This window comes from Gadus chalcogrammus, chromosome 11 (assembly GCF_026213295.1).
Source record: "Gadus chalcogrammus isolate NIFS_2021 chromosome 11, NIFS_Gcha_1.0, whole genome shotgun sequence".
Taxonomy (NCBI): domain Eukaryota; kingdom Metazoa; phylum Chordata; class Actinopteri; order Gadiformes; family Gadidae; genus Gadus; species Gadus chalcogrammus.
Window position 1 is genome coordinate 24,587,650 of NC_079422.1, and position 26,810 is coordinate 24,614,459.

Sequence of the window (26,810 nt, forward strand, 5' to 3'; positions counted from 1 at the left end):
ACGTTGTATACCTGGTCAAACGTTTGGACCAGAGGTACATGGGAATGACAGAAAGTAATATTCTTACACTTTATATCGGTTATGAGACCAAAGGTGACTGCAGTCTTTTTCAATCTTTCTATTTATTTTACTGTCTGTAGTCTTTATAGTTCTAGTTCCTTCAATTGTGATGAAAATGTTAACTTATTATGTCACACACACAAAAAGTAGCCTAACAGCCCAATGCACGCCATTTAATTCACAATCCGATTTAGGGGTTATGGTCAGTAGATGGGTTGATCACGAAATGGGCACCAAATCTTTTCATATTGGCCCTCCGAGGATCAAACACTTTTCCTGTGAAGTTTGCGGTGAGGTTTTGAGTCAGTGTTTCTATCCCCCCCTCCCTGGACATGCTCTAGGCTGCAGATGCCTCTAGTAACTCTGTGGAGTCCCTGGAGCGACTGGCCCACGAGAAGAGCGCTCTGCAGCAGGAGATGAGCCAGGCCAAGGCGTCGCTCGAACAGCTCACGCTCTCCAAGAAGGAGATGGAGTCACAGGTAGTTGTGGAGCCCGTTAATTCAGATCTTGCGTTTTCACACTCGTTTTTAAATCTAATTTGAGACATCAATTGGATTGATCTTGATATCATTGTATGCCGTGTTGACCACGTTTGATCTTCTGGTGTTATTCAGTTTGTCTAAGATCTAAAACAATCCTTGGCTTCTTTTAACTTCAGCTGGTGTTTGTTGTGTCTTCGTTTTAAATGCGTTTATGCTTTGATTTGTTAAGCTGGGCGTTTTGAAGCAGCAAAATACCAAGCATCAAGAAGATCTGAACGTATCGAAAGAGAAGCTGGAATCCGATGCTCAGCGAATCAAGACTCTCTCCCAGGAGATGTAAGATCGTTTGGCTTATTTTTCTCTTAACTTGATCGTTTGAGGTTGTTCAGACGCATTCAGAACCGCTTTGTTGATATCGAGGGTCACACAAAGAGGCGACCCTCTTTGTGTGTCTGCTTGTAAAATGACGTCATGATGATAATGTCACGAGGATATCTAACTGAAATGTCAAGACTCTCTGTGTGTAAGCTTGATCTCACATTCGGCTGGTGTGTTTCTGAGGACCCTGTGAGGTGCAGGCTAGAGTGTGAAATAGTTTGGATGAATGGTTCTCCAAACCAACTTAAAGCATTCCAGCGGCCAAGCTATCGGCCTCCCCCCTATCGGCCCCAACAGGCACGTTTTAGACGGGCACTAATGCGCCAATTCTTAGAAATATGATTATGAGAATCGTTCTATTACAATTACAATAAGGGCATTTAGCAGACGCTTTTATCCAAAGCGACTTACATCGGTTAATACACACATTGACACACCGACGGAAGAGTAAACCATGCAAGGTGACAGCCAGCTCGCCAGGAGCCGTTAGGGTTAAGTATCTTGCTCAGGGACACATCAACACTCAGCTAAGAGGGGTGGGGATCGAACTAGCAACCTTTCGGTTATAAGGCAACTGCTCTACCTCCTGAGCTAAGCTATAATATAAATGGTATTATATATAATAATGCTATAATCATTATACATGGGAAAAGTAAAAAAATATTTAACCATAATCGTTAGTCAAAGCCATTCAACAGGATTCACTTGGCCACTTTATTTGTTTTGATCCAGCCAACCCTAAGTGACTCGTACGACTAGTCTCGACAATGCGTAGATTCATCGTAGATAGAATGATAACGGTGTTTATTAAACGTTTTTCTCATCACACATAAGTGATGAACATATTACGACGTTTCCGTGTGTGACATGGCTGTGTGTCTGGGTCTAGTGAGGACCTTAAAGACAAGTCTACCTCACTGGAAGCCTTGCAAGAGGAGAACCACAGGCTGAGCCAGCAACTGGAGAGCGACCAGCAGAAGAACAGTGACCTCGTGCAGGTGCAGCACCTCAATGACAAGGTGAGGGGGGACAACGATCACTCCCCTGTGGACCCTGACGCGTGACACGCATGCTTGTACTTTTACATTTAAAATCACAGTATCACACTAAATCACATGGTTGTACCTCCACTTTTTGAATCCTAGAATTACACAATATCACACGTTTGTGCGTCTACATTTTAAATCATCGATTCAGACAACATAACATGCTTATGCTTCTACATTTTAAATCATCTATTCAGACAACATAACATGGTTGTACCTCCACATTTTAAATCATAGAATCAGACAACATAACATGGTTTGTACCTCCACATTTTAAATCATAGAATCAGACAACATAACATGGTTGTACCTCCACATTTTAAAGATAACATGTTTTTTGTATTTTCTCTTTCTAGCTGGAGGGAGATCACTCTCAGCTAAAAAAGAAGTTTGAGGAGCTAAAGCAAAGGTGAGGGCGTAATCTAAAGATTAAGGGAGGTTTTGGTCACGGATTACTTTAACCGTTCTTTAACAATGCCTGCATTGCCTGATCTTATTTTTGTCTCCTGCCTTTAAAGCTTGCCAAACAATATCATAAGGTATTCTTTGTTGTACATGTTGGCACGTTATCCATAAATACCGACATTCTCATGCCATCCCACTACCTGGCCTCTGTCTTGCTGGAATTGCCAACAATTGTTGTTGTATATTAAGTATAAAATCCATATTATGCAAGATAAGGTCATGTGCCCCCTCTCTCGGTCTCTCTGTATCATTGTCTTTCACTGTATGTCTCTCTGTATCTCTTCTGTTTCCTTCTGACTCCCTCTCTTGGTCCATGATGATCGTCTGTGTGGCCCCTGTCCCCCAAGTGATCGTCTGTGGGGCCCCTGTCCCCCTAGTGACCGTCTGTGGGGCCCCTGTCCCTCTAGTGATCGTCTGTGGGGCCCCTGTCCCCCTAGTGATCGTCTGTGGGGCCCCTGTCCCCCTAGTCATCGTCTGTAGTCGTCCCCCAACAGTCATCTGTGTGTTGCCACACTAGCCCGTGTCCTGTCCTGTAGCCTGTCCTAACAGTCCCGATGTGTTGCCACACTGGCCCGTGTCCTGTCCTGTAGCCTGTCCTAACAGTCATCTGTGTGTTGCCACACTGGCCCGTGTCCTGTCCTGTAGCCTGTCCTAACAGTCCCGATGTGTTGCCACACTGGCCCGTGTCCTGTCCTGTAGCCTGTCCTAACAGTCATCTGTGTGTTGCCACACTGGCCCGTGTCCTGTCCTGTAGCCTGTCCTAACAGTCCCGATGTGTTGCCACACTGGCCCGTGTCCTATCCTGTAGCCTGTCCTAACAGTTCCCGCTGTGTCCCCACAGTGAGAGCACCTTAAAGAAGCAGCTGGAGAAGGAGAAGCGGTCTCCTGTGGGGACCGGCAAGCATTCCACCTCAAAGAGTGCCTTAAACTCTGAGAAGGAGCTGGAGGCCCTGAGGAAAGAGGTGACCGTCAGATCCTTCACCCATGGATCACCCATTTTGCATTTCTTTTACCTATGGGTTGGGCTCATGAATGATATGGTAGCAACATATCCAAGTTGAACAGCGGGCAGATTACTGTTTGATTGTACGTTTTGCATTGCTCCAACAAGACTGCCAGTGTGTTTTCATGTAGTTGCTACCTTTTTTAGAGAGGTTAATGGACAACGGGTCCATCTGTGGAAGAAAAGCTGCACCGCTCCATGCTATTGGTTCTCTGTGCAGCTCGCGGTGCTGCGTGGGGAGAGCTCCAAGATGAAGGGTCTGCAGGACTCCGTGAAGGCCCTGGAGAAGGACAAGACCGGCCTCCAGGGACAGGTCCAGAACCTGGAGAAGGACGTAGCAGCAGCACGCGTCCCTCAACCCACAGGTAACATCCCCAACTCCTCCCCTTTTTAACCTAAATCCTGCCAATCAAGACCAAGGTACCGCCCCCACTTCCTCCCCTATTGAACCTAACACCTGCCAATCAAACTCCAGATAACGCCCCCACATCCTCCCCTATTTAACCTAACACCCGCCAATCAAACCCAAGGTACCGCCCCCATCTCCTCCCCTATTGAACCTAACACCTGCCAATCAAACCCCAGGTAACGCCCCCACCTCCTCCCCTATTGACCCTAACACCTGCCAATCAAACCCCAGGTAACAAACTCAATCGTTTGGGTTGAATTCCACCCTACAACGTACCATCTTTGGGTGGTAGTATGAATCATCGCAGCAGGATTTCACAATTACAACATGCAAAAGTGAACGTGTGTTTGAAGTGTTTATGTTACCCTTCTTAACGTACGTTAACCTTCCAGGGGATGCCGTCGTGGACAAGCTGAGGGAGGACATGGACATGGCGGAGAGCCAGGTATATCTTAGTAATTTTCCCCACTTTTTGTAAAAATGGAGACCATTCTTTGAATATCGGTGGATCTAAATCTATTAACGTTTTTTAACAGTCATGATCCCAATCAGGGTAAAAAAGGAATGCTGGCAAATTTCATAAAGTGTCTTCAGCTGCATCCTTAAACAGGAGCATGTCTACGGTTTGTTCCGGAACGTGTCGGATCATGTGAGCGATGGCTCGAGCGCACCGTCTAGCGTCGGGGCCGTCGCCTTCTTCTTATGTTGATATCTGGACCTTTTTGTCTTCTCTCTCCTCTCTCTCGTCCCTACTGCCCGTCACTACTCTGACAACAGGCTGCGGTTTGTGACCGTTTTACTCCTCCGCTTCACAAATACAAATGTCCCCCACCTGTCTTGTGTTGCGTTTGTCCTGGATCCATCCCACCATGTCTCACCTCACCAGGCTCTTTAGTCTTATGTGTTTCTCTTCTTAGACATATGTTATGTAGGGACCATTTTCAGTCGTTCAGTCATATTGTGCTTTTAGGAACGTTTAAAGGGGTTGACGTCTCTATCTGTATCTTAGCATCGGGGTTGGATGCCAGGCACGATGGTGTTTAGCTCAGGCACGAGGTTTCATGTCTTGGGGTTAGTCAACGGGGTTAGTCGCTCCACATGTTGGATGTTATCATGCTCTCACCTGCAGGGGATATACTGTATTGGGTTTAACATTTGTGGTATTTGGGAATGTTTCGTTATGTTTGTTGACGGCGCTGGTTCTCGACTACAGATCCAGTTCCTGAACTCGGTCATCGTGGACCTGCAGCAGAGAAACAAGGAGCAGAAGGAGAAGCTGGAGACCCTGGCCACCGCCGCCCTCAACGGGAACAACCCCAGCGAGTTGGATAACTACAACGGGTGAGTCCTCACCTCAGAGAGCCACGGCGGCCTCCCCGGTTCATTCATGTGGGGATGAGGGAGGGTCTGTAGCATCCAATTTAAAATATATATATATTACACTTTGAATTGACAGCAGGACTAGTGTAGTAGTAGCCAAAAAATTAACTAGAATCAACGTGTGGTAAGACAATCGCCAGAGCTAGAATGAATAGAGAGTTAAAAACACAATGTTGAGTGTCAAGCCTTGAGAGAATTTTTTTATGTTAATTTATTATTTCCGTGGCAGACTGATAACCTCCTTCCTGATGTAGCAGGGTGTCTGATGGCTTGTTAAAGCAGCCTCACCTTAAGGTGCTTGCACACCGCCGCGCGGCAACCGCCTTTATCACCGCCTCGCTGCCGGAGGGTTTAGCGCAGCGGTGTGAAGGGCCAGGCGTTTTTAAAAGAGGCTGCTGCTGCTGCAGCTGCAGCCGAAAGTTTCAACACGGGGAAAGCTGAGTGTTAGGGCAAAATCTGTGCGCGTTCACGTGGGCGGCAAACGCTTCCTGGTTTTCAGCCGCTTTTGTAACCGCCTCCCCTCTGCTGCCCTTCCCTCATTGAAATGAATGGAGGCGGCGAATTAGGTCTGGGTAAGGTCTAATTCCCACCAAATCAGGCGGTCGTTTCCTCCCACCCAGGAGTAAACGACTGCTGCCGTGTGTTCCACGCTGAACGTAGTGATGTTAACGTGTCGGTCTCCCCCCTCCTCCACCCACAGCTCCAACCAGGAGCCGGTGAAGAAGAAGGTCCCCCCGCGGTTGTTCTGTGACATCTGCGACTGCTTCGACCTGCACGACACCGAGGACTGCCCCACCCAGGAGCAGATGCCCGACTCCCCACCGCACAGCACCTACCACGGCAGCAAGGGCGACGAGCGGCCCTACTGCGACATCTGCGAGGCGTTCGGCCACCCCACCGACTCCTGCAACGACGACCAGACCTTCTGAGGGGGGGGTTCCCACCATTACTATATTTGCACATTAATTGTTTTGCAGTGCTGCTTTGTGGAGGGGGTTTAGAGTGTGTGTGTGTGTGTGTGTGTGTGTGTGTGTGTGTGTGTGTGTGTGTGTGTGTGTGTGTGTGTGTGTGTGTGTGTGTGTGTGTGTGTGTGTGTGTGTGTGTGTGTGTGTGTGTGTGTGTGTGTGTGAGAGACACCCAGCGCCTTCATATCCCAAGCCAAACCTTTCTCAAAGCGCTATTACTGGGTGTCTCTCCCCTGACGTGTCGCACAATCTTTTTACTGCAAAGAAAATCGAAATGCGTATGCATTGTGTTCTGCCCTTTTTTAATATGAGGGTGTACATGCATACGTGTTGCTGTCCTTTGTTTGTTTTAGGATGCTAGGTCGCTTTGGGGCAATAAGGGTAGGAGTTGGTTCCTTGCTCTGTTGTCCATGCCAGAATATTCTCACACATCTTCAAAGGGGCTACAGATGTTATATCACAAGAGGTTTATTTGAAACTAGATTCCTTGACCTGGACTAGGGTTTGTTGGAATGGGTGGGGGGGGGGGGGGGGGGGCGGATGGTATTAGGGGTCAAATGTTGACATATAGTTTATTTTTATACGCCTGGAAATACTATCGTCTCCTGTCGGTTTTATGAGGGAGTTTGTGAATTGCGAGGCCACTAGCCGAGTTGGGATAGCTTTTGATGGGAGAATATGCGATGAGCCTTGTTTTCATTGGACTTTATTTGTAGAAGTATCATCTTGGGTGGGTGCATACTTCGCCTGTTCTCCACGAGGAAAGCACTTGTAACAAACGGTCTCACTTTAAGGCTTTCGTTCCAAATATATGGCCTTTACTCAAATGTTACTTGCTGATTAAATTATAATTGCTCAGATTGCGTTAATAGATTGTGTTAATAAATAAATACTACGGTATTTCTAATGATTTTTGAAATTATGTATAAAAAAATTCTGTATAAATAAAGAGCTCTTGGTAAAAATGGTAACGACTCATGTGTTAATGCTTTTAAGTTCATTGTATACATTCATATGCATTGAATATTTATTTTTACCACTTTAATGCAAATTTAATCAGTCAACACAAGTTATCTAAATCATATTCTCACAATCAGTTTTCCAAAGACAAGAAAAGGACAACTCACTTTGTAAATACTAAGTTACTTGACGAATATCGACCAACCACTAGAGGTGACGATTGCACATTGTCAAAAAAACAAAGACAGCGGCCTACTTTGTATGGAAGGGGATGAGAAATGAACAGTTCCATTTAAATTCTAAATTGTCTTTAAAATTAATCTTGACTTAATAGGTCTTGCAATAATAAATAAAAAATGCAACATAATAAAATGCAAACACATACTTATATTTGTCACCATAAACCCAAACAAATAAATTGACATTTACACGCAATCCACCTTTTCTTTATGTATATCCGTACAGGTTTTATTAATTTACCACAATCGGTTACCGATAGGCCTTCTGTCCATGCATAGGCCTATACCTATATACATATTTATCAATATCCATGCAAGTCTTTCTTTGCATTCACATTTTATTCAGGTAATGCACTATATGAGGAACCGGGAGATTATGGGGTGTTAAACCGCAGCCCCAGTAAAGTAAAGCCCAGTCATGTCACGCCCTACTGGGCGCTAGCGCCTCCTGGTGGTGTGTGGTCTGTATAGCTACAGAGGTACACACAAGTCTCCACACAGATGCAGATCCCTGCTGCTGCAGAAGCCTCGCAAAGGCCGTGTGTATAGACAGCCAATTAAGAGGCCCTCCTGCAAGAGTTGTAACTGATGACATGTCTATTTTCTAGCTCTTAGAGCAAAATACTGAGACCTTTCAACCCCACCTATCCATGTATGTTGTAGGTAATGAGGGACAAAATAAATGTTGCATTGGAAAAATGCCCTTCATTCTCATTATATTGCGTGCGTCTGTCTATGGCTGAGAGGTTTTTAACTGTCAATCAAAATGTAATTGCACACTTATATACTCTCCTACCTATCCGACTGTATACCATACCAGTAAAAATAGAAGCATTTTGCTTTTGATGTTAATATGTTATGGTTTTTATCTTTTACCAAGTGGGTTATTATAATGATTTTAAGGAGGCGATTGTAAAGTTGGCTACTTGACGAAATTCCTGTTAAACCACTAGAGGTCAGGATTGCTCAATAGCAGAAAGACAGGGACATCACAGGGCTGATCAATGGGCCATTCTATCATGGGAAGCCTACTGTTAAAGGCATCTATATCCATACATATGTCATATAGTCTTTATATTTTTATTCAAATTTAAGTAATGCACCATGAGAGTACAGGGATGTCTAATCGTTAGCGGGATTGACTCTCAATCCAGATACTGGGTTCTTTCCCCAATGTCAACTGATAATATAAAGGCTGCATGTATTGGAATTAACTGTAGGTTGCTTTTTATAAAAGCATCAGCTAAATATGTACATAGGCCTATGAATGGTGATATATAAACAGTGGTTATTATTTAAACAGTATATATTTTTGTTTTATTCAATCCGAGTCCAGAAGTTCGACATAAGATGATCTAAATATATTTATTCGTAAATACATCCTCGTCATATCGGTCAACCCATAATAATAACACTCGGTGGTCATTGAACTGACAGCTGTGTGGCTGAAGAGGTAATCGCGCATGCGTAGTCGTAGCCCGCACGTCTAGGCTACTGGAGGGAATAATTAGGTTTCTATGGGCAGCGCGTACTGTGTGTGTGAGAGTGTGTGTATGTGTGATGCTGGTGGTAACCGATGACTAAATACCTTAAAATATGAATATAAACCTCTGAAGACGCCGCGTTTATTTGACATAAACCTCTGAAGACGCTGCGGTTATTGGAACAGCGACGGAAGGAGGCCGCCGTGAGTCTCCCGTCTTGCAGGCCGCGGAGGGCGTCGTGTTGTTGGGAGGAGACGCTCTGCATCCCCGCCTAGCTGCTAGCCTAGCCGCTAGCCTCGCTGCTACGATGCGCTGCCGCCTCTGCCCGTCTGCTCTTGTGCACAGCGAGCCGCTGCGGGTAGCAGGGCCGGCCCTGAGCTAGTCGCCGACCCCCCCGCTGTGTGAGGGGAGAAGAGGAGACCCGTCCCGCCACTCGGACAGGTAAATGTGGACGTTCCCGTCAGACGTGTGGCGGCCCGCCTTGGCTCTGGTCCTGCGCGCTAGCTGGTAGCACGTTAGCACACACGTTTACCTCCGCAACGTCCTGCAACATCATGTTTATGAAATTCTTTCACTTTCAAAGTCTGAGCCGCTGAGTGGATAAGTTAGTTATGCTGTTAACTAGCTGATGGTGATGTACTGTGAAGCCAGTTAGCTGTTAGCTAGCTGATGGTTATGTACTGTAGCCAGGTAGCTGTTAACTAGCTGATGGTTATGTACTGTAGCCAGGTAGACAACATGCTGTTAACTAGCTGATGGTTATGAATTTTCTAGTCTGGTAGACGACATGCTGTTGACTAGCTGATGGTTATGTACTGTACTGTTGCCAGGCAGACAACATGCTGTTAACTAGCTGATGGTTATGTACTGTCTAGCAGGTAAACAACATGCTGTTAACTAGGTGATGGTTAGGTACAGTCGTTATGGAGGTGACGGAGCCTAACCCTCTCTGTAACACTGGGAGGGTTACGCTGGTGTACACTGGCATACCAGTAACCCAATGTTAACCTGCATCAAACCAGGTGATCGAATACCAGGTTTATCTCTCCTGCGGTTCTCGAGTCATGCATCATATGGTCATCTTATTTCAGGACTAAAGCTCTGGTATTTAAGGTACTTACTAAAAGCTTGCATGGAGGTTGTGTTGGTGTGTCAGTGGAGACCAAGCAGGCTAATTAACTGGGATAACCACTAGTTGAAGTAAAAACACCTGTTTTCTGGAATGTTTTTGCTTCAGGCAAAGATTTTAGCTATGATGCTAGACAATTAAGAGTGAAGGCATCAGGCTAATGCTTAATGTTTTGTTATTGAAATCAGTATCGATGTTTGCATACAGTGCCTGCCATGTAGCATCTAGTAATGCAGGGGAATGTTATCCTAATAACTATGTAAATTGTTCACAGTATTGATATCGATTTTGGTACCATTTATATAAAATACTGGGAACTAATCTACAGTAATTGAATGCAAAAAAACAGTAAATCCAACATCGTCACGATACAAGGGCGTATTTTCATTGTTTCATTAAATGAAACACTTTAGTATTGGTAGAAATCTACAATCTTGCTGCTGACAAACACGCTTGGCAGACAAGTATTTTGACCCACTGTATACATATGGATTATTCCAGACAGAAGAAACCCTGAATGCTTTGCTTTGAATCCAGACAGTTTAGTGGTTGCTAAGGCTGATCTCCACTTGGAGGAGCAGACCTGGACAGATACAACGGGCGCAATCTTAACTGCTTTTGGAGTTCACACCATGTCTACTTACCCACAGACAGAAGCAGTATGTCAACATGAAAGTTAGACAAAAACTTGGTCATTGTCGTGCCTGTTGCGTAACCCAAAGCTTGAGTTCTGAAGGCCGCAGGTTTGACAACAGCAGTGTGTTGACATATCGTATCACTGTCGTACTGTATGGTTTCTAAAATGTGAGCGTTTCCTTCCTTATTGCAGGATGGACCTTGATTTATGTGCCGGAGGGGACAGCACCCGTCGAAAAATGGATTTGTCTGCGGTCGCAGAGGGCAGCATCGAGGTGGTACCGTTGGAGATGTACGATTCTGCCAGGGCGAAGATAGATGCCAATCTACGCTGGCTGTTTGCGAAAGCCTACGGCATTGGTGAGTTATTTCCTACAAATACTGTACACTTGACGCGCGTACACACCAGGTGGTTCAGACATGAGGTTTACTCGCTCTAGAAGTGCTTGGTTATAATGTAACCCTACAGAACATACATTCACCTTCACCCAATGTCTCAACCCCAGGTAATAAACGCTGTGACCGGCTGCCATTAGAGGCCTGCATACAAACGCTGTCACAGAGAACGGTGCAACATTTTGCTTTGTGATGTCGTGACGTCAGAAGGGCCAGCATTGATTTTCTCATGCAGTGGTTCCACAGTCGTATAGTTGAAAGTATGTTGTTTATAGGGACGGTTTTCTCCTATTCTATATTGTGACAGTAAGGGAGTCGGAAGCGCTAACAGTAAGGGAGTCGGAAGAACATCCGACGGCTGTATATTTGGGTCTTGAGTCAGAGCCAGGACGTTCTTGGCAGCAGGAGTCTTCCCTGCTGACTCGTCAGGTCCATGCATGCCTGTTGAATGGTCTTAACCGACATAGAGCAGGGCGTATGATGTCATGTTCGGACTGGTTCGGTCTGAAAGGGGAAAAAGCATTCCAGGTGCTTCCTCCTCCGTCCACACCCCTCTCCTCCACCCTTATGCCCTTCTCCTCCTCCTCCTCCCCCACCTCTGTCTTCCACCCATATGCCCTCCTCTTCCCCCACTTCTCTCCTCAACCCATATGCCCTCCTCTTCCCCCACTTCTCTCCTCAACCCATATGCCCCCTCCTCTTTCAACGTCCCTATCCTCCACTCACAGTGTGATGTGACATTACATTGGCATGCATGGTGCTGATTGGCCAGATTGGGGAATTTAAATGGTGCGACAACAAGGAATCTTGAGTTTAGACTCTGGGGATGAGAACCACATGGCTGCAGTAACCTGTGGTTCCCATGTTGCCCACCGCTGCATGTCCTGATCAGCCCTGAATCAGTGCATAACCATTAACTAGGTAACCGAATGACCGCTAGGATTTGCATTAAACCTTTAAACTGCCCGGTGATTTGGACTGATGATAAACGCTTTTGCTTCCAAATGCAAAACAGGGTTAGGGCAATTGTTACTGCTCTGCATGGTGATGGTGAGGTCTGTGGGGCCACAACGCTGCCAGCTGTATCCTTCTTCAAATGATTCTAATGAATCATTTGAATGATCTAATCTTCATTCATGCGGTAGCTCCCTTGTTTATAGTTTACTGGAAGCAAATTATCACTCGCTCGAATGAATGGAAATCCATGGTCTATTCTACTTTGAAATCCTTCTACTTCGCTATCTGCTTTTTTGGGAAATTTGACCTACAAATTAGTTATTATTGTCCCAGCTTCCCTGATACGTCGTGCTGCCCATCAGAGATCTAGCTAATGAGCCATTCATGTTATTTCCTAAATGAAGCTCCCAAACTTCTTAGGAAACCCACAACTTTAGCATATTTAGCAGTTTAGCATACTAGGAAGCATGGTAGTGTGTTTGTGTGTGTCTGCATGCTTGTCTGTAATGAAGCCACGCATACTGCACCAGCATCTCGTGAGGGGGGAGTGTACCGTGGAGAGACCCTCCCTGGCTAGACACTTTTGTTTTCTCCCCCTGTAATCAGTCCTCCTACAGTATGTGTTCTTCTGCTTCAGCAAGCAAAGCTCCACAGGAGTCTCCCTGAAGCTGTTCTTTATTGTAATGCACACTGGAGGAGTCTACTACTAGCCTAATGCCGTTACACAACGCTAAGCTCATTAGCATGTGCACAATAATAGTGTCTGCGTGCGTGTGTGTGTGTGTAGCACTCATTATGGGCTTTCTAGTTGTTCTGTAGTAAACTGAACTAACTAGAAGTGTACTGTATACCCGCCAGACACTAAGGACAGAATCTAAATGTATTATTATTATATATGTTCTACTAGTTTTTGGGATGAGTGAGTTGTGTCAGAATAACATACTATTAATCAAACCATTTCCATGGGTTGTTCGTGTTTCGAGATGTTTTCAGGAGCATGATTGGGTGCGGGCCGGCTTGCCCTGCGCTAATGGGAGAGTGCTTGCGGATGAGTGGTGCTCCTGTTATCCTATTGGTCAGAAGTGACATCACTCTCCATGCTCCTCTGGTTTCTGCTGACATCCCACCAGATTGACATTTAAGGCGATTTCCATGTTGATGAACACAAAAGTCCATTGTCCGAACCAAATGATGGCAGGCGCTATGGCAGTCATCTGCATTCTTTAAGTGTGAAGTGTTCTCTTACACCGTCTACATACTATTGTAGCTTCGTCCTACCACCCTTGACATGACGACTCCATTATGTTATGCTCGGAGGACAAGAGTGTTGTCACTTGAGCTGCTGGCTTCGGCGTCTCCTAAAATTCATTCATGTCTGGCTCTGATAAGAAGTACGGTTTTTACAACTTGAGTAGGTGTTTACAACTTGATGTCCCACCCATAGTTGAAACTCCATTAGCATTCAATGTGAGCTTGTTTGTGTGTGCATCACACATCAAACCGATTTGTTTTTGGTTTGCCTCTCTTTAAAGACTTCACATGTGAAGTTGTGGAAACCCCTTTTATAGCCCAGGGTGTTCCCGTTGCTTCACGGCTCCTAGTGTTTGTATATACATGGAGGAGGCCTTCTGTACGATCCACCCAGAAGCTGCTCTCTATGGAGTGGGAAGGCCTGGCTCTGTGTTAGTATGCACCACTAGCCTGTTCTGTGTTTGATCTCAAAAGGGTTTATAAAAAAACAGAGTATTCATATCTGAATATGAATCTCTGTTGATGAGTGATGAACCTATTTTCATACTTCCGTTAGGTTAACCTTCTTTGCATATTCATCATGGTGCGCTCTGGCCTTGCTATTTCTGTTCATGCATCTATGATGGGTCGCTCATGGAATGACAAATGACAACATGAAGTCTTCTCTCAGGAGGCAGAGCGGGTTGACTTGTAACCGGAAGGTTGCTAGTTCGATCCCCGGCTCCTCCTAGCTAACGAGCTGTCTGTCGCCTTTGCATGTTTGGCTCCGCGGTCTGTGTGTGAAATCATTATGAGTCGCTTTGGTAACTTAATAGCATCTGCTAAATTGCCCTAAAAGGTAAATGTTAAGGCACTCTTCAGAAAGTTAAAAAAGCTTTAATAAATAGGCTAATTCATAATGGAATTCTTAAAAGGTTCCGACATGTTTCGGCCATCGTAGGCCTTCATCAGGGCAATAACCTTGACTACGTTTACCATGTTTATTTCTCTGGCTGTAAGTGGGTCTCTCTGCGTTCTCCCCCCCCCCCCCCCCCAGACCACATCCCGGAGGACCTGCGCGACCCCTTCTACACGGACCAGTACGACCAGGAGCACATCAAGCCCCCGGTGCTGCGGCTGCTGCTGTCCTGCGAGCTGTACTGCCGCGTGTGCTCGCTGATCCTGAAGACGGAGCAGGCGTCGGCGCTGCAGTCCCACCTCTGCGTCCTCCAGGCCCTGTCCCGCAAGGGCCTGTACGTGGTGGAGAGCGACGACACGCCCGTCACCGACGGGGACCTCGCCTCCATGCCCATCAAAATGGTGAGGAGAAGACTCTAGAGTTCACCTAGACTAACCTATACATAGCCTCCCCCCCCTTACTCGCCACAGGCCCCTCTTACTCACTTATTTTATGTTGTACGTCCAGGCACTTAATGTACGCACTTGTGTATGTTGTACGTCCTTGCACTTAAAAATAGCACTTGGCATTGAGAAGTATCTTATCCTAGCTATCTTTGTTGTATACGGGGAATGGGTTAACCTGGCCATTGTTGGTGCTTGGCACTTGGTTCTATTAAAGGTCCCATGGCATGCCACCAGGTGTGAGTGGGATTAGCCGTTACAAGCCGTTTTGGAAATCTGCCCCTTATGACATCACAGGTGGGCGTGTCTAACTGGAAGTGCGACGGATCGATGAGCAACGTTTGCTACAGACACGCCCACCTGTGATGTCACAAGGGGCAGATTTCCAAAACGGCTTGCAGCGGCTAATCACACCACACCCGGTGGCATGCCATGGGACCTTTAACATCCTTACTGTATCGAACGTACAGTACCGCAATGTATTGTTTCGCTTTCTTCTGACAAAGGTTCTTATTGTAAATCGCTTTAGATAAAAGCATATCCAAAACTAAATGCCGTTAATTTAATGGTAAATGTGAGGAGAGAGGGTTTCTGGTTGGATGGACCGGGGGTCTCCCAGCAGGGGGGTTTGATGAGGGGATGGGTGCTGCGTCGTCTGCATGCACCCTACCCCGTTCCGAGTATGGGAAGAGCACTTCATTTGTTTTGCTGCACTCTGAGATGTACGCCTCTTAAGAGGTAATGACTTGTAAAGTTGTTTTTGTTTTGTGGAAGAGTGAAATTCTTCCATCCAATTTGTCTCAAATCCAGTTTAAATAACCATTGTTGCTAAGTTACTGCTATGTTGTAGCCGATATGCCAGTCCTCTCCATCAAGCTGTGGTTCCTACAGTTTGCATCTCGCTGTGTTGGTTGGAGTTCTCTCAATGTCTTCCCCACCAGGCCTGATACAGGACCTAGATTATCAGGCGGTATGCAAACCATGGTCAGCCTCTCTTGCGAGAGCGCGCATCTGTTTAACATTGCTTGTCAAACGCACAGAGGGAAAGACACAAATATTAGCACGTGAGCAAAGTACTTCCCTCTCTCTCCTGCTTATCCTAACTTCTGATCTGTGATACTCTGCACAGTCCATGGTGACAAGGGCCTTTTGTGTTCTTATCAGTCCATCGTAGCCTTAATACCTTTTTATACAGTTGGATATCGGTCAACTATTGGATAAAGTCTCCTTTCTAACTCTGGACGTTGGCGAGACCTGTTGAGAGTACATAGGTGTGAGTGTGGGTTCCAGACGTATTCCTGCTGGTTTGAATGCAACGGCCCAACGTGGTTTACTTACGCTTCTATTCAAAGCAGGTGGTGGAATTTGACTGCTGGCTCACGATGCCCTTGTGAGAACTCTTCATGCCTTGTTGTTGGACAAGGCTGTGAATAGCTCTGGCGGATGTTTTCCTGCGTCTGCTATGGCGATGCTGTTGTCAGGCTACTTTTAAACGATTTGGCTTGGGTGACTAACTTCTCGGTTGCCTCACACAGGGGTTTTTGACCAGCAGTTTCCCCGGGAGATTGAGAACTGCAATGGCATTGTGTTTCATGTTTTTCTCCGGGTTTTTTTTTCTCTACTTTTTAAGGTTGTGGTATATTTATATAGTCTAGGCCTTGTGTACGTATCGACTAATCACCATAAAGGGATAAAGGTAGGGCTCACTTGGGGATACATTTTTTTAAATGAGGAATTCGATTCGTCTTTTAATTGAGGATTTAAAGTCAACAAACCAAATTCAACGTGTGCTTATGGTCATTCAGCCGTTCATTGTGATACACACGGTAGTATACCGTTCTATCAGAAAAAACGGCCAACTCTACTTCTCACTCTTCATTTGACTTTTGTCTGCTGCCAGCTGTTTCCCATTGAGCTGAGGAGAGTGGATGTGGTACTGAATTGACCCTGAGCCTATTTCAGACCGAGTGCAGCATTTTGGTTATTATGAACAGACCGAGCCTTGGCCCGCGGTCCAGGCTTCAGCCAATCCTCCTGCTGAGGCCGTAGATCCTGGGCTTAACGCAGGGCTGGGGGTTGGATGAACACGGAACCCTCTGGAAGCCTGCGACCTATCGCAGGCACCCCCTGTGGAGGCCATCGCCAACATGTTCACCCGAGACGTCATGTATGTGGAAAATAATAAATTAGCGAGCCTGTCTCATGTACAGAGGTTCAGGTTTCTACTGCTACACTAAGTAATGGATGAGGGGCTTCCCTGCCCGTTTATATTGTGTTGCTATGCAGCCAGGAGGAGAAGCCTGCTCCATCTACTTCCTTCTCATCCTCCCCCCGCATCATCATACGCTCCTTTCATCTGACACCAGTCTTCCCCTGGCTCTCAGTCAGCTCCTGAGCCTGCTGACTACTTTATCCTCAGCTGTCTCCCTGTCGACTCCTGAGCTGTCTCCATATCGACTCCTGAGCTGTCTCCCTGTCGACTCCCGAGCTGTCTCCCTGTCGACTCCTGAGCTGTCTCCCTATCGACTCCTGAGCTGTCTCCCTGTCGACTCCCGAGCTGTCTTCCTATCGACTCCTGAGCTGTCTCCCTGTCGACTCCTGAGCTGTCTCCCTGTCGGCTCCTGAGCTGTCTCCCTGTCGGCTCCTGAGCAGTCTCCCTCTCGACTCCTGCGCTCGACTCCTGAGCTGTCTCCCTCTCGACTCCTGAGCCGTCTTCCTACTTACTCATGCACTGTTCAGCAGCGCTGTCACTGGCAGCAGAGAAAGATTAACATTTTGACAGGGATGTCTGTCCATGTCCAGACTTGCCAATAGATTTTACCATCGGGCAGGTAAAAAAAGCGGGAAAAAAACATTTGCTCGAGCAGTAGATATCTTTCCACTTAGGTGAAAGTTGATTGAACCCCGGTTGGTACTATGGGGCAGCTCTTGTTTGATGCTCTCCAGGGCGTAGACCTCTGTGTGGTCCCAGGTCTGTCTCAGTCAGAGGTGCTGGTTCCAACGCCCGGTCCGCCCCACACAACACTGAGCAGTGGGATGGAAGAAAGTGCAGAGAAGCCCTGTGGCCTCCCGGCAGCAATACGATATGACGTGTTACAGTTGCACACGCACACGCACACACACACTCTGATTGAGCACCCTCGGCTCCTCAGCCATTCCAGGCCTCTGAGTGCAATGTTGTGTTACCATGGAAACGGGTTGGCAGACCCTTCTCCCGGGTCACATGTCTGCAGGGCTGCGTGAGTCTGGTGGAATAATCTCGCAGCATGTTCCTGTGTGTGTCTCTGTGCAACACACACACACACACTCTGCAAGCAGGGAACGTTGACCCCCGGGTTGGTTCTTACACACCGCAAGCAGCCTGGGTGTGTATGCATGTTATACACACACTAGACCTGTGGAGATATTGACTCGGCTAGGCGTTAACAGACTGCCTGCATCAGAGGTGTGTGTGTGTGTATGCACACGCTGTACCTGTGGACACATTGAGTCTGCAAGGCATTAACACACTAGGCATCAGAGGTGTGAATGTGTGTATGCACATGCTGGACATGTGGACGTATTAAGTCTGCAAGGCATTCACACACTAGGCATCAGAGGTGTGTGTATGCACATGCTGGACCTGTGGACGTATTGTACCACTACTCTTGACCTTTGGAAGTGTTGCAAGCCGATCCAGCATTGTGTCCCCCTTGGAATCCTCTCTCAGTGTCTGTCTCTAGAGGGGGTATTCAGACACGAAGCTCAGACGGACTGTGCCAATAGACATTGGCATGTAGTCTAGTGTGTGTGTAAGTGGTACTGCATGGTGTGAAGAGATGATTATGTGTTTCCTCAACTCAAAATCATTTTAATCGACAAAGATCTGAATCTTATCTGCGATCCGAAATCAATGCGTTAACAGTTCATGATTCATGGCCCTTCTTATTATGAAATTATCTATTTCGCCAATATGATCAAGTTATTTTGTTTCCTTATTAATCTGTTTATTCAGATACTTGAGTATTGAAGTTGTGAAGTGGGTTGTTGATGAAGAGTCTGTAGATGTTTGTGTACAGAAGTCTTTCCTGCCCTTTTCAGTGGAAAAGCCTTCCCAGTCATAACCTCAGTTCATTGTGTTGCAGAGGGAGCACTGAATTGCTCTAAGTAGCAGCCTAATCTCTGTGTTTTTCCTCAATTAGATTACTCTAAATGGTGGAGAGGCTGGCCCTGCGCTCCTAACTACTCGTACTACTCAAACACAAACACAAGGGATTTGAAGCTACAATGTCTACTTTTTCCCCTGTTTGAGAAATCCAAGCTGGGGCCCTTTTATTTTAGTCTCTAGCTCGATCAAAACTAAAACAAAGAACAGGGTTAACTGCGTTCACCGGAACACTACCGCAAAGGGATTGCATACCTAGTACACACCAGACTACTAGCGAACACGGCTTCAAACAATAAACGACAGATAGTAGGCCTTCATTTGCCTCCTGCAGGCATTAAAGACTTTCTGGTATGCGTCGGATGAGTTCAGGGGAGGACGGGTTCCCTGCATCGATCAGGATGATGTGGAGCAAGCCTGAACCAGTCTGAGACGTACCTGTGGTTCTGGGTGTGAAGCGTTATTAAAAAGCCATGCAAAGTCGTGTAGAGGTCCAGCATGTACCAACTGGGCGGAGTTGGTTAGTACTAGTTTATTGTTTTATAAATGTATCTGTATGGAAGATGGTGTCGTGAATGTAAAAGCGGTACAGCAGTGGGGAGAAAACTGTATTTGAAGCGTTGTATCAACGTTTTCAGCCTAAAGATCGACCCTCCTTTTCCGTCTCTCTCTCTCTCTCTCCCCTCCCAGAGTTCCCACATGCCGATGATCGACGCCCTGATGATGGCCTACACGGTGGAGATGATCAGCATCGAGAAGGTGGTGGCCTCCGTCAAGCGCTTCTCCACCTTCAGTGCCTCCAAGGAGCTGCCCTTCGACCTGGAGGACGCCATGTTGTTCTGGATCAACAAGGTCTGAGCCCCAACTGACTAGGGACAGAACAGCTTTCTCTAGGGACGGAACCGCTCTCCCTAGGGACTTTCCCGATCCCCAGCCTTCACAGCAAGGCGACTGAGCCAGTGTCTGGCCTCTGGTCACATGTCATGTAGACGGCCGTGACCCAGTGAAAGAACGGGGTCACTGGGGGGGAGTTTGATAGTCTGTCCGCTCCAGCTTGGATTCCTTAGGGTCTGTGGGCTACTGATACCTAGTTTGGCCAATGACGTGCTGATATTGGTTAGATGATTAGACGTACACATGCCACGCACACATCATTAGCACGTCCTGTTACGGCTGTCTGTTAGCGGAATGTAGGTCGTCTATGTTGCGCTGCCGTTTATGTTTATTTAATAAGGATTTCTGACACTCTTTGCTGTCCTGGATGCTGTATATTTGTCTGTGGGCTAGCGTTCTCTGCATCCTCCAGCCTCTACTGTAACGGTTGTGGTGGCAAACCAGGAGGAAGAGGCTGAGAAACAGGATGAGATGCTCCAATGTATTTCACCTGTTAGTAGTTTGTTCATTCAGATGCGGTGCCCAGTAACGGCGCAATGTTGGTGCTGAGTTGAGTGCAGAATAAAAGATGAATTAGCTGTCAAAACATCCTGTAAGTAGGAAACAAGATATTGGTGTGGCCGGGACCAAGCAGAGTTGACACTTATGTCCTGCATGACTATATGTATGCCAGTGAGTTTCAGAAACTTGAACTTCTTCAAGTTGTTATTTGTAAGCGATCTTACTCAAGGAACTAGCGGCCAGCCAGTGTGTTTGTGGAACTCGGCCCGAGGATTGCATCCGGATTGAATGTGAACGTCTTCTCCCGCTTCAGGTGAACATGAAGATGAGGGAGTACACAGAAAGGGAGCACAAAGTCAAGCAGCACCCGCTGGAGTCCCCCGGCCATCAGAAGGTAAAGCCAGGACTGCCCCCCTCCCTCCCTCCCTCCCTCTCTCTCTCTCTCCCTCTCTCCCTCCCACACCAACACAGGGAGCCAGAGCCGAAATGAATGCTGGAGGACATTTGAGCCAGTCGATGTGTACTTGCTTTATTTGTCTGCCTTTCTGACCTCTATGCAAACAACAGATGATGGTTGACATGACGGCCAGCAGATCTGTTCGCTGCCTTCCCCAATGGAGATCTGCGGACCTGCGGTCTTTTCTAGCTCCCTTCTCTAACCTCTAACCTAGATTAGATCCAAATCTGTCTGCTGCCTATAACCTTTGACCTATTGACCTCTCTTCCCTTATCCCCGCCCCCGCCCCCCCCTGCCCTTATCCCCTCCCCCCTTCCCTTCTCCCCCTTCTCTCCCCCCCTCGATCTGGATAGTCTCCTTCCAAATGGTATTGGAAACTAGTCCCTGTAAGTTGGATCATGTTCCCGTGCCCTCGCTTCCCTCCTCCTTCATCCCTCGCACGCATCGCTCTGTGTGGATGTGCACACTCCCGTGGCACTCTCCATCTCACCCTCTGGGGATGTGCACACTCCACCTCACCCCTCTGTGGGGGATGTGCACACTCCATCTCACCCGCTGGGGATGTGCACACTTCATCTCACCCTCTGGGGATGTGCACACTCTCATGGTTCACTCCAGCTCACCCCTGTGTTTATGTGCAGACTCCCGTGGCTCACCCCCTGTGTTTATGTGCACACTCCCGTGGTTCACTCCAGCTCACCCCCTATGTTTATGGGCACACTCCCGTGGTTCACTCAAGCTCACCCTGCCGTTGGAGACCCTGCGTCCTGACACCGGGACAACTGCCCGTTGTATTGTTGTTTTTATATTATTTTCTGTCACTCTGATATAATTTCAACTTGTGTTTTTGTATACTCAGTGAAACCTTTGATTTGAGATCACAATGTGGTCCTCATCTCGAGCTTAACCATCCTACAGTGTGTGTCGGTGTCTTGTGTGTGTGTGTGTGTGTGTGTGTGAGGGACTTGTGTTCAGCCATCGAGATGAAGGCTCATCCCTTTATCACTGTTTTTCTTTCGTTGTCGACTTTTCTCATCTCGTTACAATCTCATTCTCTGATCAACTGTGTGCCCCATGCCCGGTCTCTCATCTCTCATTTCCCCCTCGGTCTCATCGCCCTTTCCCCTCGGTCAATCTCACCACCTCACGTCCATGCTCTTCGTCCGCTCTGTCCCCTCACAACCTCACCTCCACTGTCTCGTCTGCTGTGTTTGTAAATGTCAGTCTGACTTCATGCTGGCAAACTGCATGTTGGAGGCTGAGGAACACTTGGACGTGGTATGCTGTTCCTTCACAGAGAACTGTTTTGTGTAGCTTGGTGTAACGATTTAAGTTTTCTTTTTATATTAATGCGAAACCCGTTTAAAACATTGTTTAGCCAGAATAAGGGTTCATTCTCTGGATCCTTGAACAAGTATGTAGAGTTCACAAGGTACCCTTTTTCAGCATGTTTCAATGCATTCCACTGGTCCTTAGACAACAACAATTTCTGAAAAGAGAATTCAATATTTATACACTTCTGAAAATTAATCATTGCATCTGAAAATAGAAGGTTGGGATGTAGAAGGTTTCATTTTAGACTTTCTCTAACTAAATTCAAGCGTTTTGTTGTTTTCAAGAAAAAATGTGTCTTGATGTTTTAAACTGCCTCAAAGCTGGCTGAATAGCTACCTTCTACATTTAAACGTCCCAAACTGGCAGTTCCCCACTGACCACATAATGTTAAACAATGTTTTACTAGGGTTGCATTATAAGAAGTCATTCCTTTTTAAAGTTCACTAGCTAGAATGTAACGTGTAGCAGTAGTTGATGTCCGTTGTACCGTAGCTTCTGTTGTGAATGATTGAGTTTGGAGCGAAAGGAAACCACCACACTAGATATGTTATACTTCCACACAGTTTTTAGTGAATGTTGCTGACGGCGTTCTGTGGGTGGCCCCTATGGGTTTAACAGCAGCAATCCCTGTGTCCAGATCAAAACAACCTCCACACGCACCTTTTAACCTCCGGTGTGTTTCAGGCCCATAATCCATCATGGGCCATTCTTAACCGTGCATCCCAGATCAGGGTCTTGATGCTCATCATCCTTTCGTGTTTTAAGCTGTCCCTTCTTCTTTTATGCCTGGCAGTGCAAAAAAGGTGTAAACACAAGTGACCGAGAGGTATGCATTAGCTATCAACAAATAAAGGCATGTATTGTTTTACAATGAATCATCTAGGACATTGAAAAAGCCTGTCCCTTACAGCCATGTAGAACCGTAATAACATAACTACTGCACTCTCAGGCATGTGATGCCTCTACAGTACATACGTCATGCGGTGCATCTCTGGACCAGTGTCCTTCTCAACCGACCGGCCTCACACACACGTTTCCCAGAAGTGGTTCAGTGAAAGCTGTGTGTGAGTGGGTTCCTCTACCAGCCAGCTTCCCCCGGTGGCCTGGTTCGACCGGCGGACCTGCCGGTCGTTCTCGTGCCCCGGGGGGGGTGTTGTCTGACTGGTCATTAAATGCTTGTCATGTCATCGCTCTCTGCTTTAGCATCTCACCCCCTTCCACGAGCTGTCGAGTGCTCCAGGCTTCTCCCCTCGATGTCTAGCCAATGTGGGGACAATAAACCGTTCCTTCAGTTAGAACCACCTTGTGGAATTTAGACAGCTGGTCTGCGTTAACCTATAAACATCCAGCGAAGTGTGAGTGGGCCTATTGTAATGGAATTGGATTGCTCCACTTTGGAACGACCACCCGGGGAGAATCCTGGTCTAAAACACGACGACATGTCGTAGGAAGTGCCTCAGTATCTACGTGGAAGATCTGAGATCAGTCAGTGGGACCTGCCGCTCATTGCTTCTAGGTTATTGTCACGTGCCGCTCTTCGTAGTCTGTGGGTTAGCGGTGGTGGCCTTGAGTCGATCAAACCATCCCACTGACTCTCACCGCCTCGCCCCCGCCCCCTGGTGGCTAGGTGCGGTACCGCCGGGAGCACGGAGGCGGTCGCCTGCTGCCCTTCTTCCCCGTCATGGAGGACCTGATGAAGGACGTGTGCGACGGTGCGGCGCTGCTCTCCGTGGTCCACTACTACTGCCCCGACGTCATGAAGCTAGAGGGTACCGCTCACTTACTACTCACTCACTCACTCACTACTCAATCACACACACAGCCCGGAACAGTCTGTTGAACCCCAGACCAGTTCGCGGGTGAGTTTTAAGAGCAACGAAACGTGTGACACAACAGGCTTATTGGTTTATTTGGTTTGGTTTGTATTGGTTTATTTAAATGGCTCAACGTTTCTCTAAGAGCATTGTATAAAGCCTGCCCCATATAAAATATACCGTTGTGATGGGCTCAACCGGGATTCTTGAAATCTGTCTGGCTGTGTGGGGGCTTGATGAAAACCATGAGCTCTCAGATTCGTCTTGTTCCCAGGCTAAGGAGTGTTATGCTGGGCTTATCAACGGGTACTGAGGATTACACCCCAACAATGAACAGTCTAGTGGTCACGGTGCCTTCTTAAGCTAAATCTTTTCCCGCTGCCTTAATTGGGACGTGTTGCACGCCAGATTAACACAACTTGTGGATACAAAGGACATTCGAATCAAACAGTCCCTTTCAAACCAGTCATGGGACTTTAATTGTGCAAGGCCCTTGCGTGCCAGGCTTTATTGTGACGCGAGCCCGTTTTTAAACATGAGATCGTTTCCGGTACAGTGTTGAATTTGATAGCCCCGTGAGAGGCTATTCTGGGGGGCCGTACGTGGCACGCCGTCCCGAGCTACAGGGACATTTATAGACTCCAGGTCACTGGGTTTTAGTTTTGGTTTTTCCCCGTGTTGACTCCTGCCTCTGCCTCTCATCCAGACATCTGCCTGAAGGAGGTGACCTCGATGGCCGACAGCCTCTACAACCTCCAGCTGCTCAAAGAGTTCTCCAGCGAGTATCTGAACAAGAGCTTCTACCTGTCCCAGGAGGACATGCTGTACTCGCCGCTGGTGCTGAAGGTACACGAAGGGCTGATGACCAGACGTTCTCCAACGCCACGTTCTGTTCAGTCCTCTGTGGATGTTATAACACGTCCCCTCTCTCTCTCTCTCTCCAGCACAACGTGATGGTGTTCATCGCGGAGCTCTTCTGGTGGTTTGAGACGGTCAAACCCGAGTTTGTCCAACCCAAGCACCTGCAGGAGTTCAAGGATGGTGGGCAGCAGCTTCCCTCTCCTGACTCATCTCCTCTCTCTCCTCTCTCTCCTCTCCCCTCTCTCCCCTGACCCTGACTTATTTTCCTTTCCTCTGACTCTACTCCTCTCCTTACTCCTCCTCTCCTTACTCCTCCTCTCCTTACTCCTACTCTCCTCTCCTCTTCTCCTTATTCCTCCTCTCCTTACTCCTCCCCTTACTCCTCCTCTCCTGACTCCTCCTCTCCTGACGCCTCGTCCCCTCTCCTTACTCCTCCTCTCCTTACTCCTCCTCTCCTCTCCTTACTCCTCCTCTCCTGACTCCTCTCCTCTTCTCCTCTCTAACTCCACTCTTCTGCTTACTCCTCCTCTCCTAACTCCTCTCCTTACTCCTCCTCTCCTCTTCTTACTCCTCCTCTCCTTACTCCTCTCCTCTCCTAACTCCTCTCCTTACTCCTCCTCTCCCTCCCCTCTAATTCCTCCCCTCCTGACTCCTCTCCCCTCCTGACTCCTCTCCTCCCCTCTAACTCCTCCTGACTCCTCCCCTCTAACTCCTCTCCTCTCCTGACTCCTCCTCTCCTCTCCTGACTCCTCTCCTCCCCTCTAACTCCTCCTGACTCCTCCCCTCTAACTCCTCTCCTCTCCTGACTCCTCCTCTCCTCTCCTCTCCTCTCCTGACTCCTCCTCTCCTGACTCCTCTCCTCCCCTTTAACTCCTCCTGACTCCTCCCCTCTAACTCCTCTCCCTCCTGACTCCTCCTCCTCCTCTCTCTCCCTCCAGCTCAAGCCCTGGCTCAGCCCAAGTGCTCTCGTCCCACCGTCCCCATCTCCAACGCCACCAAGCGTAGCTTCCTGGCCAGCCCCGGCATAGCCGAGTCCCAGAGCAACCCTGAGGCCTGCAGCCGCTACTTCCTGCACCCTGAGGAGTCTGACCCCATGTGAGTCAGCGCTCCTGCTCACATTATGTGTCCGTGTCCTTTATTATCAGCCTTGTGCATTTTACATTGTTTTGGTCTCTCTTATTTTATGTATCTGTTATGTTTGTCTTGTGTCTCGTGGCTGTCGCCTCCGCGTTATTATCTGGGGAATTTATCATGCCATTATTTGTTTAGTTTCTTTAATTGATATACTGTTCATATAGTTAATAATAATAATAAGGATGAGGATAAGACCATTAGGGTTTGAATCTAAAGTGAAATCCAACAGTTTCGTTGATCAGTAATGCGGAATTAGTCTTTATTTATATTTATTTATTTATATCCAGTATAGTAGGAGGATTTATTTTATCTTCTGTGTATACAGCGTGTGTTATCCTAATGATATCGCCACTTCTAACTTAAATGTGTTAACCCTGCACCAATAACAATGTATCTTGGTATAAGACAAACCTCAACTGCATTGGAATTAAAGAATATCCCAAACACAAATACTACCCAGTGCAAAATCTATAAAATGTAAATGTAACCGAAAATGTAGAGCGAATGACTTCCTATTCCCCCCCAAACCAATGATCGTAAATCTTTACTAAACTAATTGGATTGGGTCAGTGAGTCTGCCAATGCTGGACTAGCTTTAGCAGTGCGGCCCGAGCCGTTCAGTCACTGACTGCGCTGCCTTGTGTTGGTTTCAGGAAGGGCAGCGCATCGTTCAGCCCCTCCCACCCGCTGCTCCCTCTCAGACAGAGGCAGCAGAAGACGCAGGCCGATGAAGGGGGAGGTAAGTTGTCTTCGTCACACAGTGCTTTTACTACGTCTTCGGCTCGTAGAGATGTACTGCTGACTACCATAGAAGACCTGCGTTAACGTTGTCCTCTGTTGGCAAGAGAGAGCTCAAAACGTAGAGGTGCTGTTCTGTGATACGTGTGATCTGTATGTGTTTGGTTCTCAGGTCTGAGGAACCGGTCCAACTCTCTGACGCAGATGGAGGGACCGCCCCGAGGCTCCGTCATCGCCTGGCCGGACAAGAGACAGAGGTACACGCAGACGTAAACACACTGAAGCCCTTACGGCGTCGGTGTCTACACGATCTACACTGTCATTATATGCTAGTGGTTGGGTGGAGTAGTG

General features: G+C 47.3%; 2 protein-coding genes across 4 annotated transcripts in view; both read left to right on the forward strand.

Moving 5' to 3' along the window:
- clip1a (CAP-GLY domain containing linker protein 1a) overlaps positions 1 to 6,696 on the forward strand; it is a 29,593-nt gene extending 22,897 nt beyond the window's left edge. For all 3 annotated transcript variants that reach the window (XM_056601529.1, XM_056601527.1, XM_056601528.1), the window contains 9 exons: positions 402 to 539; positions 772 to 878; positions 1,810 to 1,939; positions 2,323 to 2,375; positions 3,273 to 3,393; positions 3,655 to 3,799; positions 4,236 to 4,288; positions 5,057 to 5,184; positions 5,924 to 6,696. In XM_056601529.1, coding sequence (XP_056457504.1) covers positions 402 to 539; positions 772 to 878; positions 1,810 to 1,939; positions 2,323 to 2,375; positions 3,273 to 3,393; positions 3,655 to 3,799; positions 4,236 to 4,288; positions 5,057 to 5,184; positions 5,924 to 6,152 — 1,104 coding nt within the window. In that variant the 3' untranslated portion in view covers positions 6,153 to 6,696. The remainder of the gene's footprint in view (positions 1 to 401; positions 540 to 771; positions 879 to 1,809; positions 1,940 to 2,322; positions 2,376 to 3,272; positions 3,394 to 3,654; positions 3,800 to 4,235; positions 4,289 to 5,056; positions 5,185 to 5,923) is intronic.
- Positions 6,697 to 8,871: 2,175 nt separating this feature from the next.
- The window catches only part of LOC130391593 (calmodulin-regulated spectrin-associated protein 1-B-like), a 31,521-nt gene continuing 13,582 nt past the window's right edge, over positions 8,872 to 26,810 (forward strand). Inside the window, 11 exon segments of the mRNA XM_056601805.1 lie at positions 8,872 to 9,312; positions 10,830 to 10,996; positions 14,277 to 14,539; positions 19,416 to 19,577; positions 20,434 to 20,514; positions 23,540 to 23,681; positions 24,433 to 24,572; positions 24,671 to 24,767; positions 25,526 to 25,682; positions 26,375 to 26,460; positions 26,632 to 26,716. Of these exon segments, the coding sequence (XP_056457780.1) occupies positions 10,831 to 10,996; positions 14,277 to 14,539; positions 19,416 to 19,577; positions 20,434 to 20,514; positions 23,540 to 23,681; positions 24,433 to 24,572; positions 24,671 to 24,767; positions 25,526 to 25,682; positions 26,375 to 26,460; positions 26,632 to 26,716 (1,379 nt within the window). The 5' untranslated portion in view covers positions 8,872 to 9,312; position 10,830.